The sequence below is a fragment of the Musca domestica genome, unplaced genomic scaffold (genome assembly GCF_030504385.1).
Source record: "Musca domestica strain aabys unplaced genomic scaffold, Musca_domestica.polishedcontigs.V.1.1 1, whole genome shotgun sequence".
Classification (NCBI taxonomy): Eukaryota; Metazoa; Arthropoda; class Insecta; order Diptera; family Muscidae; genus Musca; species Musca domestica.
The window spans coordinates 6,639,275-6,658,014 of record NW_026712114.1 but is presented as its reverse complement, the minus strand read 5'-3'; the positions used below and the strand labels follow the sequence as shown (position 1 = coordinate 6,658,014).

Genomic DNA, 18,740 nt, shown 5'->3' with positions numbered 1-18,740 from the left:
GGTTTTTGTAGCCAGGAACCAAAAAGGAAGAAAAAATAGACAATCGTCAGATTAATTACCATCATCTTTGGTTAGATTCAGTCAAGTTTTTAATCAAATTTCGGATTGTTTTTCATCTTTTATTTTCAAGTTTGCAAAAAAATTCTAAAAATCATCTTTTATTTTAAAATTTGCGTATAAATCCAAAAAAAAAAAAAAAACTTTGCACACGTTTTTCAAATAGGTAGTAAAACAAATGTTTGAAATTAATATATTTGATTATGAAACCAAAACGAAATATCCGACAAAATTTGTAGCCAGGAACCAAAAAGTAAGAAAAATCAGACAATCGTTTCAGATTAATTGCCATCATTTTTCTGTTGGTTTCAATCAAGTTTATATTCAAATTTTAAAATTTAGAATCTTTTATTTTCCAAAATATGCATAAAATGGAAATAAATGTATAAGAATGCAAAAAATTATGCACACGTTTTTCAAAACGTTTCGTAGTGAAACTATGAAGGGTTCATTCAAATCTTGTCTTTCTTCTACTTCAATGATGCCAAATTCGAGGTCATCTCATAACGGTTTGGTGTGTGAGACAAAACACGTTTTCACACCGATTTAAGTGTCTCAATTTGACGTAGATTTAAATTGAATTTGAAATATGAAAACAAGTTTAAAATATCGCCAGAAAATGCGTTTTTTAAACCGGCTCTACTTATTGCCTTGAATTATTTTATGATGGTCTATGTGTTTTTAATGCAGCTTGTCGTTAAAAACCAGAATTTATTCTTGGTAACATGAAATCTTTATTTGAATTGATTTTTATTTAATATTTGAATGAAATTTCATGATAATAAAGTTTGCAACAACTGTTGCTGGAAATCATCTGGTAACATAAAAGTTCTGCAAAAGAAGGCGGTTTGAGATGAAAAACCCGCAACCAATTTCAGACTGCTGTAATTTCTAAGCCACTCGTCCGACAGCTGTAAAAATTATTCCAGTGACAGTTCATTATATTGTTTACAAGCGTACAAAAGCATTTTGGTGAGAATTTTTCAGAAAAAAATTATTTGCGATGGATTTCAAGCGTGATGGTGTGATTTCTTTATATTTGACTGGAAAACTACAAGTGGCTATCGCTAGAGCATTCCAGCATTTAAATGTGAATTTTGTGTCTCGAACCATCGCTCGTTACCGTGATACTGGTAGCATAGCCCGACGTCAAGGAAGTGGACGGAAGAAAACAGCAACATCAGCAGAAATGTACGAAAAGTAAAGAAGCGACTTGATCGAAACCCGCGTCTCGCAGTGGCCAAAAAATGACTGGTGAGCTGAAGATATTGCAATATTCCATTCGGCAAATATTGAAAATGAGCTCGGTGTAAAGCCATTGCAATTCCCAAAAGTGCAAGAACTTACACCGCAACAGAAAGAAAATAGACTCAAAAGAGCTAAAGGGTTGCTTTGTTTGCCCGGAAGTGGTAAACTGCCGAATTTGGTTTTTTTCCGACGAGAAAACATTCGTTGTCCATCAGTTTGTAAACAAACAAACAAAATGATCGAGTTTAACCAACCTTCGGTTGGCCACCAGAACTCAAGCGCCGGCCATGGTGATGGTGTGGGCCGCCATAACAGCCGATGGTCGCTCTCCGATCGTATCAATCGACCGTGGCATCAGAATAAATGCCGAATATTATCGCGAAAATATTTTGGAGGGTGTATTAATGTCTAGGGCAAGCAAACATTTTGGCCGCAGACCTTGGATATTCCAACAGGTCTTAACACCATCGCACTAAGCACGAGCCACCCAAGAATGGTTAAAAATGAGGTTCCTCGCTTCATTTGCAGCGCACAATGGCCACCAAAATCTCTGAATACCAATCCGTTGGATTATTGTGTATGGAGTATTTTGGAAAGCAAGGTTGGCACTAAAAAATACCAAAGTTTCGATCACCTCAAGCAAGCGCTTCGCCGGGAATGAGCCAAAATACCGTAGAGTAACATTCGGGCGGCGTGTGACGGTTTCAAGACCATAATTGGTGCCAAAGGTGACCAATTCGAACAAATCTAAACGTGTTCTAAAATTTGATGCTATTTCTGAAATTTTTTGCTTTCATTCAATAAAATTTCCAAAAAAAATGTAAAAATTATGGCCCTTGACTTTGTTGCAGTTTTTTTATCTCACCCTGTATATGGGCAACCAATTTTTGATATATCTTTATTTTGGAAATCGCAATCCTAAATATTTTGATTTTTCGGCTCATCTTTTAATTTGGACTGCTTTAATTCTTTTATGGCGGACAATTTTTTTTCACAAATCAGGTGATTGCATGCCATCAGCTTTTAAGGGCATTTCGTCTGATTACCTTTCACAGATTTCTTCACAATCTTCACTCCACACTTTTTACCCAGCCCTTAACAACAACGGGGTCAAGAAACTTAACTATTGATTTTAATAAAATTTAAACCGATAAAGTAAAAGCACGAGCTCGATCATGAATTTATGAAAATATAACTAAGTTGTTTCATATCATACCTAACGTGGCGCTCGTTTTATTCCAGCTTCATTAGGGTTTTTTTGTTGCTACTTAAACATCAGACAACCTCAAATTGATATCAAAATTTATTCTCAAAATGAAGGTTACTTTTATTATTAAATTAACATTTTTGACCCTCAATACTTTGAATCAATCGATTCTTAAAAATATTTATAAATAATAAAACAAAAAATCAACAAATATTTAATTAAAACAAAAATAGGTACCTATTTATTTAATAAACAAAAAACAATGTTATTCTTTAGATTTGGGAACTTTTTTGCCGGTAGGTAGTTCAATACACTTTGCCAAGAAAAAAATAACAAAAAACAACAGACAAGCTCATTGAATGACTGTCGTCGGCAGTCTACGTTTGTTTTTTGTTTTCATCCACTACAACGAAACTAAAACTTTTTGCTGCATTGTTACACTAAAATAAAACAAAGCAAAAAACCTCAAAACCTTCTATCTGCCGATCTCTGCCGCACATTCAAAACGACCCCCCCCCCCACACACACACAAATAATTCGCACAAAATTAAAAAAATCAAGTTCAAGATTATCTCTCTGTGCCGCCGCTATTTATTTCTCGTCGCACATGGCGTGTTTATACTTCCTCTACCATGTCCCGCTTCGACATATTCATATGTTTTTGACCTAGCCCCCACCCCACCGCGCCATAATGATCCACATTAATGATGATGGTTGGAACATATGATTCTGTTGTTTGTTTATGTGTGTGTCTCAAAGTCGACACCTAAACGGAGGAACAATATCTGTAGACGTCGTCATCTTTTCGTTGGTCTGACTCTCTATCAGTTACCCATTTAGCAGAGCAAAATGTGAATAGAAAACACCGCAAGCGGAGATGAAACTTGGAATGGAAAGTATGTAGAAAAGTGGGGTGATAAGATAACTAGAGTTACTAAATTAATAATATGGTGTCTTTTATTTTTCAAATAAAGTGGAATATAGTAATAATTATACAGGGTGAAATAAAAAAACTGCAACAAAGTGAAACGCCATAGTTTTTATATATATATTTTTAATTTTATTGAATGAAAGCATAAAATGTGTCGGAAATAGCATTAATTTTTAGAATAAGTTTAGATTTATTCAAATTGGTCACTTTTAGCACGAATTCTGGTCACACGCTGCCCGAATGTTGCTCTGTGGTATTTTGGCCCATTCCCGGCGAAGAGCTTGCTTGAGGTGATCGACACCTTGGCATTTTTTAGTACACAATAGTCCTACGGATCGGTATCCGGAGATTTTGGTGGCCATTGTGCGCTGGAAATGAAGCGAGGAGGTGGCGAGTGCTGAGTGCGTTGGAATGTCCAAGGCCAAAATGTTTGCGTGCCCAAGGCTTTTATATATTTTGCAATATTTGCCGAATGGAATATTGCGATATGTTCAGCTCACGGGCCATTTTTCGGCCACTGCGAATGTTGCTGTTTTCCTCCGTCCACTTCCTTGGCGTCGGGTTACGCTACCAGTATCACGGTAACGAGCGATGGTACGATACACAAAAGATTTATTCGCATTTAAATGCTGGAGGGCTCTAACGATAGCCACTTGTGGTTTTCCAGCCAGATATTAAGAAACCACACTATCACGCTTGAATTCCATCACGAATAACTTTTTCTGGAAAATTCCCACAAAAATGCTTTTGTACGCTTGTAAACAATATAATGAGCTGTCACTGGAATAATTTTAACAGCTGTCGGACGTTTGTTGCAGTTTTTTCATCTCACCCTATATATTTATGCTTAATTTCCTTGACTATCTCTTGAATATAACTTTTATGGTTATTTTATGCCATCACTTTTGGTGAAAGTTGTGGCTAATTATTTCGCTAATAGAACAATGGGTCTCATTATAAATTTGCCATAATGATGGTTGTCGTGAAAATTAAACCCTGAGAAAAAGCCGCTAATCATTCAAAATCACCAACGTTATTAGTTCATTAACATTTCTCTAAAAACACTGGGCAACAGATAGAAGTAAACCCCGTTATGATCAGCTGGGCCCTACTTTTAATACCCTATAATCAATATCTACAAAATATCACAAAAATAGCCAGATAAAAACGCATTTAAAGATGAAAATCGTACTTAATATGAGTTTCGGTAAATTTCACCCACAAAATTTTATTTTAGAAGGATGAGGCTAAGGACAAGAATGTTCTTTATCAAATTTCACTACAAGTCACCAAAGAAAATATATTTATATTTCCATTTTATATCAAGTAAACGGCTCATTCAATGTTGTAAAAAAAACGAGAGTATTTCCTAATGATCTGTTTTTTGGTCTTTCTTTTCGATTTGATATCTTAAAGTAACATAAAACTTTGCTGTAGACAAAAAGTGTCAAGGGAAGAAATATTCTACACCAAATTTTAGTATAAGTCTCATAATAAAGTATATATCTATATATAATAATTTTCAAGGAAATTACATTCAAAATTTATATATTACAAGTTGAAAATATTTGCTTTTGTTTCTGACTGTTAGTTTTATATATCTTTGATCTGAGGCAAAATCTTCCATAATACTTAAAATTTTGTTGCAAGTGTCAAAGGAGGAAAAATTCTATATCGAATTTTATTATGAGCCTCTGAAGAAATGAAATGTATTAATCTAATACATACCATAGAAAACAATCATGAACTTTCGTTTATAAAAAAATCTTTCTTCATTTTTAACAAAATTGGCCCTATTTTAAAATTTACTGTAAGTTTTCTTTCCATTTCGCGGTTCAACAGCCAATTTGGGGTTCGGGAATACTAATTGAAGTAACTCAAGCCATCCATAAGATCCCAAAGTTAAATATGAATTGTTGCCAACAAAAAACTTATTTTGGTCTGTGATCTGCAAATTAAAAATTATATTTATAGATCACAACCCCAAAAGGTTATAGGTTCTCAATTTTCGTATTTCGAATTCTCATTATAGAAAACTTGTACTTATCAATATGGAACCACGTTTTTAAAAAGTCCGTATATAAAGATTTCTCTGATTTTAGTTATTTTCAAGATCTTGGTCATTTTTTCCATATTTTATTGGGGCCTCAAGATCCTAGGAGACTTTGACTGTTTTATCAATATATAAAAACTACGCCGATTTCTCTTCAAACTTTGCTTTCTTTCCACCTGCAAATAAAGCACAAATATTAGATAATTTTTTTAAAAATACTAACTACTTACCTTAACTTATTATCTTCGTTACATTGTTCCATGTTCTACAAAAGTCGTCATCACAAAAGTTATAGATGCCAAACTTTTGTGATGACGACTTTTCTAGAACCTGGAATAGTGTAACAAAGATTTTTAACTTCTTAAATGTGAAAGAATTTTATCCTGCGTTATCTTGTCTATATATATTTAAATGTTGTTTTATATATTCATTCAATGTTTGCATTTTGTCTGATGTTTATGTTTGCCTTGACCGTTCTCTCAAAAACTTGATGCTTGATAAAGCTGGGTCAATGTATGGCTTGGTCTTTGCTAACCGCTTTACAAAATCTTCTCTAACCATCTTATGATCTGCTTAGAGAAATCTTATTCAGTCAGTTTTAACTGATGCTTCCATACTACCATCACTTTTATGAATATTGTTGAATCTCTATTTTATTTATCCATATCTGAACAATGACCGAACGCATAGAAAGTCGGAGTTATGTTTTTCCGTATTCTTGAAAGAAGATTCAACCGAGGTGGTCACATTTTTGAGAAAGAGATATGGTTTTATGCTATATATGACCTGAAAAAAAAAACACACGAAAAGAATAAGCTGTTTTAAATTTATAAAGTATTAATACTCACCTACATCCAATAACCGCATAGAAAGTCGGAAATACATTTCACCTGCTTGAAAGAATAGTGGAATATACTTGGCCGCATTTTGGAGAAAGGAGAAACAGTTTTTACACCACCTGAAAAAAATCATAAAGTCATCAAGAATTATTTTTTTTTTGCAATGATAATATTGATATAGTTTAAATGTGTGTGTGGTTCGGGACTATCCTCGTCGAATTTTCGACCATTGAAAATGTCCTTCGAGGTTTTGAGACCTGAAAAATAATAGTTCATAATGCTATCGTTGTGGTGGTTTTACTTCTCATATGATCTGAAAAAGTTGTCCTCAAGGGAGAAGCCTGATTGTTTTGTATATCACAAATCTTGTGCTGATTATTTGATGTGGTAATGTCACTGGAAATATCAGCAATCAAATAGGCAATTAGAAAATTTTTGGCTCATCCCTCCTCAATCCCATCTATGTAAAATGTGGTATAAACATTATTACCTAAAAGATTTTAATTATTTTCATTAGAGCACTTTAAATCTAGAATTTACTTCAACTACTAACCTTCATTTTTTCGCATTGGTAAATATTTACATTTCCAAAACATTTGTATTTAATCCATTTTTGTCGGAAATCATTCACACTTGATGATACATCCAAATATACAAACATACATGTCTACCTACACACATATATTATATGTTTGGATGGCGGCTGTATCATTACCGGTCTTTTTTTCTTCATGCAAAATGGAATCATCAGCTGGATGGCTGGCTGGCACATATCAGGCCACCTTTTTCTACCACCAACAAAAAACAAATATTCTTATTCCTCCAGCAATGTCATGATACTCTTCGCCATGACTCTCAGACATATAACCGGGGGAGAGTTCTCTTTTATGCTTTCTTTCGGAGAGCTTTTGTTTTGTGAATTTTTTTATAACAAAATTAATGTTTTGCTAATTCTCTGTGTACTGGATGGATGAATGTTGTTGTGCACACACAGCCACACACTAGTTGGTATGGCGGCTTTGTGAAATGGAAAGAAACAACACGCCACTCGGAGGTCTCTCTTGCTTTGCTTGTTACTCTCTCCAAGTGGTTGTGTTCTCCAACACATTGACTGACGTACATACTCTACTCTGCTGTAGGCTAACGTCATTTGAACAAGAATTGTTTATAGTTGCATCGTATGATTTCATATAGCTCAAGCGTTTTTCCCTGTTAGTTTTTGAGCAGCAGGCCAGCACGCCACTCGCCACTCTGTTAGATTGCCAGCCAGCCAGCTAGCTAGGCAGCCAGACAGCCCGTCATTCAGTAAACCAGCCAGCTGGACGTGGACAAACTCATATGAGTATACATACTTACATATACCATAGAGGAGGCTAGTAGGAAAAAAAGCGTAACAAACAACTACAACCAGAGAAGAGGTTGTTGGATGAAGAAAGGTATCAGGATTTTGCTACACGACGAATGTGATGTACCTGTACCTCTCCAGTAGTATTCCTGCCTGTCAATAATACATATATATACTGCGTCGTGTCGTGTTTGTGTTTGAGTGTGCATGATATATTAGTGGAAAATTTTGTTGGCTTTTTGTGTTTTATTCATTGTTTGAAAAGAACTAAGAAGCGAAAGGTAATTCTGCCATTTCAACGCCTAAAATTTAATAATAGAAATCTAATTTTGTTGTCCTGTCAAAAATATCCTTTAAGAGTGAATAAATTTGCCAGTGAAAAATGTAAAAATTTCATGGTGTTGTCTTACCTCTGTGTGATGACAAGCATGCCTGCCGACTGAGTGTATTACTTAATCGCCCAGTAAAAAATTAAGAACTTTGCAAAAAACTGGATTTGTCAATTAAAAAAGATTATTTCTTGATTAACTTAAATAACTTAATTAATTTTTCTCTTTCTCTTTCCGTTTTTGTTTTTCTGTTTACAGCAATATGCCGCCAAACGCCGCTCCCCCCACTCCAGCATTATCTGAATCCCTTTTGGCCAGTGCCAACATTGATGGCGCTAATCCAAAAGTTCTGCACGAGGCCACAACTGGTGTTCTCTTCGAACAGGATGCCGAAACCATCGATGGTGGCTTGGTTAAGGATATTGAAAGATTGAAAAAAGCCGAAAAACGTAAACTGAAATTGGTGTGGCGTAATATCATTGCATTTGGTTATCTGCATCTGGCTGCATTATATGGAGCCTATCTAATGTTTACATCAGCCAAATGGCAGACCATCGTTTTTGGTGAGTATGAAAGATTTTAAACAAAAAAACACGTTGTGTGTGTATGTTTGTAATTGAAATTGGCTTTCGTTGACGTAAATCATAGTGAAATTTTCAAAATTACAATAATGTGTGGCGTAGTTAGTGTGCAGCAGGTCCAAACAAGTTTTCATTTGCAGTAAAAATTGTTTACGTCCAGACTGTTGCTGCTGCGGCGGGATGCAAATGGAAATTTTAATTGTGCCAACGTATAATTGCGTATGAGCGAAAGCACCAAACTATGGAGCGTATATTAAGTTTGTTATTCCGTTTGTTACTCATCAAATTATAATTTTCGTTCCAATCAAAGTACAGTTCTAAGTTACAACCACTCTATTGTCCTAATCACTTGTGATAAGACCCTAAAATTTACACGGAACTATCAAATATTTGCAGATGGGTCAATTTCGAAGATGGGCGAAATTTTTTCAAGACAACGAATACCAAGTTTCGACAGATCCGGTTTCTATTCCTTTGGTTTGTCAATACAGTTTGATTAAAAACATTTTTAAGATTTTGCCCTATAATATAATTTGAACCCAATTACTCCTCCTCCAGCAATGTCATGCTGCTCATTACCATGACTCTCAGACATATAACGTGGGGAGAGTTATCTTTTATTCTTTCTTTCGGAGCCTCTACAGATCCGGTTTCTATTCATAATAATGAAGGGTTTATATTTTGTGTTAAATTTATTTCGAAAAATGAATTCCCTTATAAGAATACAATCAAATTTTAAATTTCCTCCACTTCTGATCCATTTTATTTAAATCTAATTATTTGTCATTTTAAACTTGCAGTGTAAGAACAGGACATCTTGCTGTTACATATAGAATATACCTAAATAAAAATAGAGTATCGTTAGTCAAATTTAAATATGATTTACATTATTCCACTATTTATTGTTTTTTTTTGTTTATCTATGAGGATACATCCCGATTTTTGCTACATCCCGATATTTGCTATATAATTTGAACCCTATTGGATTCCAATTTGTAACTTCCTCGTCTTACTGATATCAAAAATTTTTTCAATTTATATCAATCTTTCTCATGTTCTATTTTGATAATGATTTACATTATTCCGCAGTTTATTGACATTTCGTTTAACTATACTTCTTGTTGTGTCAGCAATTGATATGTTATAATACAACTATAACAAATTCAATTACCTATTACGGTGTATGACGCAAATTTATAACAATTTGTTGTTCAGTTGTAACTGTGGAATGTTTTCCTATTGATAAGCAGCAAGCAAGCATCATACGTAGATAGTAATATTTATGAATTGTTATTTTTCTTAGGAAAATTACAAAATCTAATATTTGTTAAAAAAATTTCTTTGTCGTACTATTAAACATATTTTGAAGGTCTTGGTTATGTTTGCAAGTTCAGTTCGTTAATTTTTTAATTAACAAGTTAAAAAGTATCAGTCGGTATTGCCGTCAGAGATATACCCTCAGCCTATGTTCGATTATCTAAATATATTTTGACTAGTGTTAAGGTTATTCAAACGTTTGACCCTCTATGGAGCAGATCCCGAAGGAATGGGCCATTTCCTACCGGACCCAAAATATGATATAAATATTTCGACAGATGTGCCAAGTCTAAATGGAATCCGATGTTAATTTGGCGATTTATGAGCTTCATGGGTACTCAAAATTTCAATATTTTGTGGGGGAGGTACTTGATGGAGTGGACCGATATTGTCCATTTTCACACCTGTCCTAGCACTGACGCAAATATTAGGATTCGCAAAGTCGGAGCAAATTCGGATTAGCCTTTCTCTTTCTGTGCAAAAAATTTGTTTTTTTTTTTTTTTTTTTTTTGAAAATTTCGACCTTTTGTGGGGGAGGTACCAGAAGGAGTGGGCCGATATTGTTCATCTTAACACAAGACCTTGGGTTAATATAAATATTGGGATGTGTGAAATTTGAAGACAGTCGGACTCTTACATAACATTTTATGAGAGTTGTAATTATTCAAAATTTTGACCATTTGTGGGGGAGGTACTTGATGGAGTGGACCGATATTGTCCATTTCCACACCTGCCCTAGCACTGACGCAAATATTAGGATTTGCAAAGTTGGAGCAAATTCGGATTATCCTTTCTCTTTCTGTGCAAAGAATATATTTTTTGAAAATTTCGACCTTTTGTGGGGGAGGTACCAGAAGGAGTGGACCGATATTGTTCATCTTAACACCAGACCTTGGGGTAATATAAATATTGGAATGTGTGAAATTTGAAGACAATCGGCCTCTTACATAACATTTTATGAGAGTTGTAATTATTCAAAATTTTGACCATTTGTGGGGGAGGTACTTGATGGAGTGGACCGATATTGCCCATTTTCACACCTGACCTAGCACTAACGCAGATATTAGGATTTGCAAAGTTGGAGCAAATTCGGATTATCCTTTCTCTTCCTGTGCAAAAAATATATTTTTTGAAAATTTCGACCTTTTGTGGGGGAGCTACCAGAAGGAGTGGACCGATATTGCCCATCTTCGAACTCGATCTAAGTTTGACAAAAATATTACGTTGTAGCCAATTTGGACCAAATCGGATACTCCCTTCGAGAGTTATCGTGCGCACCAGCCAGCCAGACAGACAGACAGACAGACAGACGGACGGACGGACGGACGGACGGACATCGGTAGATCGACTTCAAATGTTCTGAAACGGATTTGGTCCAAAGAGACCTAGGGTCTAAAACCGTTATTTCGACTAGGCACGTTTTGGCCGTATCAAATGATATATACCCTCTGTAGCCATATGGCTGAGGGTATAAAAAAGAACGTCCCCTGTTATCCCTCATAGCTACTGTAGAATTATGAAAACGTTAATTAGTAATTAGCGAAAAATTGTTTTTCAAATGGTTTTAAAGGGACTTCGTCAGTTGCTCTTTTTGTTTTGGGGATATTTTTTATATATTCCCTCATTACTCCATATTTTCAACAGCAAAACTGTGTTCCATTATGACTAACATTTTCCTGCATATACAAATTTCCAAGAGTATCTCTCAAACTTTGTATGTTTCCTGAAGAAATCAAATGAATGAAACCGGAGTTGAATATCAATGGAATTGAATTCACAACCTCAATTATTTTTATTAAAAATCCATAGGACGATTCATGAGAAGGCGACCTTCGCGGTACGTCAGCATAGCCAAACACTTTCGTTGCAGTACCTGCTTGGATGTCGGGAGTCATCCAAGCCATTATATTGTGGATACAACTCTCCAACCTACACAGGATGAACCTACACAATCAAGGGTGCGAGGTCCAAAGCTAAAAGAGAGTGTCTAGAACAAGAAGCCTATCTGGCAGGTCTGAGTAGCATTCATACTGATGCTATTAACAATTAGAGTGTGAATGTCGCCATCAGAGTCCATACCCAACCATTGCGGCTGAAGAAGAAGGTGGGCTGCCCAGACAGGGAAGACAGCAGGGAAGTTTTCGGCCCAAGTTCGTTCTGGATGGTGCTGCCCACGCAAAACCCTTTCAAAACTACCTAACTCACTCCTGAATATCTTTGAATGAGACCTGTGAAAGTAGCCGGTTTTTTAAATTTTAGTTTTAAAATTTGATTAGCAAAAATCGGACGTTACGGTGCTGGTGTAACAAAAACAACAAACTTTGAATGTAGTTTCAATCTCTAATGAGTTAGGGGACGAATGCTATCTGCTTCCATTTATTGCTTGCCCTTTCGGAATAGTCCCTTTGAACGATGCCGATGTAATAGCTAGGCAGATCTCATTGAGATGCTAGAATCCACCTTTGCTAGTTTATTTGCCTTTTATTTCCCATGTTATTACTATGAGGAGAAACCGAAAATAGTTTGATAGTATCTCCAATATAGCTTAACGAAATCACTCGAAAATTGTTGTTCTTCAGTCGCTCGAAATAATGAACCCAAATGCTTTAATGGTCATTAAAATTCCGACTCCTGAAATGATATTTTCAAGGTTTTGTCTTCCTTATGACAAACATTTCACTATCTTCTCATGTCCAATATGTAAAAACCCCTGACTAGCACTAACTGAATTAATAATTTCTTCCTGTCTCAATTTTTAATAAAATACCAAAAACTGGAGGTTTGGCATCGAATTGAATAAAGTGGGTACCAGTTCCCTTTACTTGACAAGACCACCGTAAGATACATATGATTTACATTGACGATGGCACCAGGCTCATTTCAAATTTTTTTACTTGCAAAGCTAGTACTCCATCCAACGCTGGTATCGAAGAGTTGAAAAGATTATGTTTTGGCTACAACATCATGAAGGATAGGACACAAATTAATATTATCGTCAGAAATTAGATATAAATGGAAAAGGAAATCAAAGAGAATAACAATTTATATGAGTTCGACAAAGAACAAGAACATATGAATATACATAGCATGTTGGAAATCGATTTGCGTTCTTTTAAAGTTCGGCTATCTCATATGTTGGTTTTATTTTCCATACATATCGATCTATACAAATTCCATTACGTATTCTCGCCCCTGAATTTTCGAATTCAGTATCGAATCGATATGAATTTGAATGCATACATTTCATCTGGTTTCAATTTGAAATTTAAACAGCTAAATATCAAATATTGAATTTAGACTTTGTCATTATAAAAATGTGAGATTTACCTCAATCTGAAATTCAGATATAAAAATTCATTTCAATCGAAATGTTTGGCCCCATATTTCTAGAAAAATATCTTGATATTAGTAATTACGTAGGAAAATTTTTGAGGTATCTCACGTTAACAGTAATTCAAAAAGGAAGCTTGAGAATAATATTGAAGGTGGTAACCAATTTTGCAACCAGTAATATTTTCAATCGCTACAGGGAAAGGTGAAAACTGTAATCTTAATATGTAATTATTAGATTGTGATTAATTGGGCAATTAATGTATCAGATCCATTTACTGTAATTGACGACAAGAACGATTCGTAATATATATATTTTTAACGTAATAATTATATATAACTGTAAACAAGCAGTATAATTAAATGAGATTTGCATATTTAATACAGACACTAGATTTGAAACTTACTCATAACAAGAAAGTACCAGAATTACCTTTGTATTTATTTGTGTATCATATAGTTATACTTACCTCTTTAACTGAATGATGCCAGTTATTGATCTATAGATCGATTTAAAATCATTATCAAAAAATAGCCTTTTTTCTATCAATTCCAAAACAAAATCTAATTTTATATTGTTTTCCTTCTATTTCTAGCTTTTGCTTTATATGTTGTCTCCGGTCTGGGTATTACGGCCGGTGCCCATCGTCTGTGGGCCCATAGATCCTACAAAGCCAAATGGCCATTGCGTTTGATTTTGATGATTTTCAATACGATTGCATTCCAAGATGCCGCATATCACTGGGCCCGCGATCATCGTGTCCATCACAAGTATTCGGAAACTGATGCTGATCCCCATAATGCTACACGTGGTTTCTTCTTCTCGCACATTGGTTGGTTGCTGTGCAAGAAACACCCTGAAGTCAAGGCCAAGGGCAAGGGTGTCGATTTGTCGGATTTGAAAGCTGATCCCATTATTATGTTCCAAAAGAAGTGAGTATTGTGACAAATGATAAAGCTATTCGGAGCAGGGACGAACTCTTTAGTTTAAATCGAGATTTGGTAAAATCAAGATTTCGAGTGCGAACCCGCACCAAAAAATTTGTCTAATTATAGACTAACAAGTTAAAAAGCATCAGTCGGTTTTGTCGACAGATGTATATCCTCAGTCAATGTTCGATTATTTAAATATATTTTGACTTCTGTTATGTAAAAATTTTAGTATTTGCAAAATTTGAAGGAAATCGAATCGATTTATATCCAATTTTGTGCGAAATTATAAATTTCGATAAATTCTATATTTATCTCAGGTTTCTGGTTGAAAGAAATATTTAGATATAGCAAGTTGTTAGGAATCGCTGACTTGTTTCGCAAGTTATGACAGATATAAATATTGGTAATTGAGACCCTTTGCGGGGAGGTACCACATATATATCATCTTCACAACAGATCTTGTGTCAGCAAAAATGTCTGGATATGTGAAATTTGAAGAGAGTTGGATGCTTATTTCGTTCTTTGAACGTTTTGTTTTTAAACATCTTGAACCCTATGTGGGAGAGGCACCAGAAGGTATGGTACAATCTCTACCATCTTTTCAACATATCTTGTGTTGATAAAAATATTGAGATGCACCTAGTCTGAATGTAATCGGATGCTAATTTCACGTTTTATGAGATTAATTAATACTCAAAATTTTGACCTTTGGTGGGGGAGGTACCAGAAGGAGTGGACCCGATAATACCAGACCTTATGTTAACAAAAATATTGTGATGTGTGTAATTGAAGAAAGCTAGATGCTTATTTCAGATTTTATGATCGGTCTGGTTATTCAAAACTTTAACCCTTTGTTGTGGGGGAAATACTAGAAGGAATGGTTCGATCTCTACCATCTTTATAACATATCTTGCGTTTATGGAAATATTGAGATGTGCCAAGATCAACTCCAAATGTTCTGAAACGAATTTTGTCCAAAGAGATCTAGGGTCTAAAACCCTTATTTCGATGAGGTACGTTTTGGCCTTATCAAATGATATATACCCTCTCTAGCCATATGGCTGGGGATAATGTAAATATAGACGAAGAAATACTCTCACCGCTTATCATCAAATTGCTGCAGGATCATAATATAACCGTCCTTGCTCAAAATGGATTTTAAATTTCATGTTTTTAAACAAATTTTCTTTTCTTTTTTTATATTCAGATACTACCTGATCTTGATGCCCATTCTTTGCTTCATTTTGCCAACCATGATCCCTATGTATGGCTGGAATGAAAGTTTCATGAACTCCTGGTTTGTGGCCACCATGTTCCGTTGGTGTTTCATTCTCAACATCACCTGGTTGGTGAACAGTGCTGCTCACAAATTCGGTGGCAAACCCTATGACAAGTAAGTTGTTATCCAATTTGCAAAATAATTTCAATTCCTAATTAAATGTTATTACCACCCCTCCCCTAGATACATCAACCCCGCTGAAAACAAATCTGTGGCCATCTTGGCTTTCGGTGAAGGCTGGCACAATTATCATCATGTCTTCCCCTGGGATTACAAGACCGCTGAATTCGGCAACTATTCCATGAACATGACCACTGGCTTCATTGATTTCTTTGCCAAAATTGGCTGGGCCTATGACTTGAAGACCGTGTCGGCTGATATCATTAAGAAGCGTGTCAAGCGTACCGGTGATGGTTCACATGCCACCTGGGGTTGGGGCGACAAGGATCAGCCCAAGGATGAAATTGATAATGCCATCATTATCAACAAGAAAGATGAATAAATCGTTAGACTCTAGCAAAAGACGTCCACACAACACACACAGAAATCAGGGAAAAAACGAAAGGAAAAAAACGTGCTCCTAAATACAAACTGAACCAAAACTGAAAAGCTATGAGAACTAGAAGAATGAAAACAAATACCAAAAAAAAAAAAACAAAACAACATTTTTAAAATGACTTCTTTAAATTACAAATCAAAACAAAAACAACAACAAAATGTCCTTTAAGTAAAACAGAGAATAATAAAGATTTAATCACATTGAGCTGCTAAACAAACACCAGTGAATTCCAAGAAAGAAAAAAACAAATGCTTGCATGATGCACTGATCTCACCACCTATTAAGAAAAGAAAATACCACCACCAAATAATTCACCTGCAGCGAACAAATAGCCAATCAGAAAAATTTTTGGGAAATAAATTCACAGCATGCTTTTTGTCCTTTTGTTTTAGTCGAAATGAAAATAAAAACAAACACCCATTACTGTTATGTCTGGCACATTAATTAAACAGATTAACCACCCAGCCTACACATTCATCATCAACCCCACATCCTCCCCATGTCGTCGTCCTGTCCATATGAACTTGAATGAACTTGTAAAGCAACAAAACAAAAACACAAGAAGTAATCAAACCAAAATCATTATTATACTAACAACTTTTTATTATTGTGTAATTGTAAAAGCGTAATTTATACATACAAGAGATAAAAAGGAACAACTAACACCTACCACACGCTTCGGGGATGAGATGAAACCGAAAAATCTATCAAAACAAACGTGTTTAGTCTTAAGGAAACCTACAAACTACTCTTTTAACGGAACCCGGCGTTGTTGTGTGCAAAAGAAAACTTGCATGCCAGCAAAGGGTATCATATTTGGGGGTATAAATATACCAAAAAACAAAAAACCAACCAACAAACAGCCAAGAAGAAGAAGAACCCAATGTGCACGATATTCCAACTTCATCCATATAATTCCCAAATTTGCACATTTCAATAAGCCGTGGTTTGCAAACCAAACCCCCATTTGAATTCTTTTACTTTCAGTTTTCTTTTTCATTTTCTTTCTTCATTCAAAATTATCTATGTTTAAATTTTATTATAGATGTTGGAGAAAATAACAAAAACAAAAAACCACACAAATGTAAAACATCAAAAAAAGAAAAAGGAAACTATTTACTAATATTTTTTCGTATTATTATCATTATCATTATAATTACTATTATTATATATAATAAATATAAATAACTTGTTATCATAATATTTCCTCTATCATTCCTCTCTGTACCTATCCCACATTTCCTTCCAGCCCCTAGTCCTTAGCCCCTCTTCTCTAAATCCCAATTCGTCTGAGATGATTGGTGAACCATCTTTTTTTTAAAAACACATACAAATTTGTTGTTATTATCTCTATGAAAATATGAATAAACAATAAATATTAAAAAAATATAACAAAAAAATAAATGTTTAAATAAGTGTAGTTTTTGTATGCATGTCATGATACCTTTATGAATTTTTTGTAAGCGTTTTAAAAAAAGTATGAAGATGAGCGAGACCTGCATTATTAACAAAAAAACAAACAACAAACATTCATTCAACAACAACTATTGTGTACTTGTGTCATACATGCATTCTATAACATAACAGAATACTAAAAATAATAACAACAAGCAAAACATCAGCAACAAACAAAAAATACAAAACCGAAATTAATAAATCTATTGGATACCAATTTGTTAGAGCTCTTGAAAGAAACAAAATAATAACAACAAAACCAAATAAAAAAATGAATGTGTTTTTTATTTTACTTTGGAAATTTGGTTAACGGAAAAGGATACAACATATAAAACAGTGATAGTACATCTAATATAGCGCTACAATGAAATCTTTAGGGAGTGGAGTAGGTGGGAAGAACTAAAAAGTGATTGGGCTTTCCAAGACAAGAGAGAAGTGTGAGAAGTTGGGATAACTATTGAGAATCCGAAATATCATTAATACAACTTATTTATTTGGATTTTTTTTGGCCGAAACCAATATCAAAAAGGGGAAATACATTGATATTGCAGGTGATTTAGTTCAAAATTGGGACCAAACCCACCTAAGAAACACCGGAAATCAGTGGGTAAGGGTTATTTGGGAGCTATACCCAAATGTGAAGCGATAAAGGTAATTTTCATTATTTAAAAATATAAGAAATACTGGGAGAGACAAAAAAACTGCTGCAAAGTTAAACGACATAATTTTCCTTTTTTTTTAATTTTATTAAATGAAAGCAAACATGTCGGAAATAGCTTTAAATTTTAGAATAAGTTTAAATTTGTTCGAAATGGTCACCTTTGGCACGAATTATGGCCAATGAAACCGTCATACGCTGCCCGAATATTGTTCTGTGGTATTTTGGCCCATTCCCGGCGAAGCGCTTTCTTCAGGTGATCGACATTTTGATATTTTTTAGTACCAACCTTGCTTTCCAAAATATTGAAGACACAATAGTCCAACGGATTGGTATCCGGAGATTTTGGGTGGCAATTGTGCGCTGGAAATGAAACGAGGAAACTCATTTTGTAACCATTGTTGGCGCGTGCTGAGTACCATGGTGTTGAGTCGTGTTGGAATGTCCAAGGTTTGCGGCCGAAAGGCTATAATATACCCTCCAGAATATTTTCGCGATGATATTCGAGATATAATAGCGAGAAGATAAGTGTAATTAGAAGAGTGGTTTGCTAAACCAGGAAATGGCTTTGGCAAATTTGTAAATAATGATGGCATCTACGCTTTAGAAAAACATTAGA

At 34.7% G+C, this 18,740-nt stretch overlaps 1 protein-coding gene across 3 annotated transcripts in view; it reads left to right on the top strand.

The window, feature by feature from the left end:
* LOC101887512 (acyl-CoA Delta(11) desaturase-like) overlaps positions 1-16,664 on the top strand; it is a 67,224-nt gene extending 50,560 nt beyond the window's left edge. For 2 of the 3 annotated variants that reach the window (XM_011294909.3, XM_005185152.3), the window contains 4 exons: positions 8,268-8,572; positions 13,834-14,170; positions 15,378-15,563; positions 15,633-16,664. In XM_011294909.3, the coding sequence (XP_011293211.1) occupies positions 8,272-8,572; positions 13,834-14,170; positions 15,378-15,563; positions 15,633-15,951 (1,143 nt within the window). In that variant the 5' untranslated portion in view covers positions 8,268-8,271 and the 3' untranslated portion in view covers positions 15,952-16,664. 3 annotated transcript variants of the gene reach the window in all.
* The last annotated feature ends 2,076 nt before the right edge of the window (positions 16,665-18,740 follow it).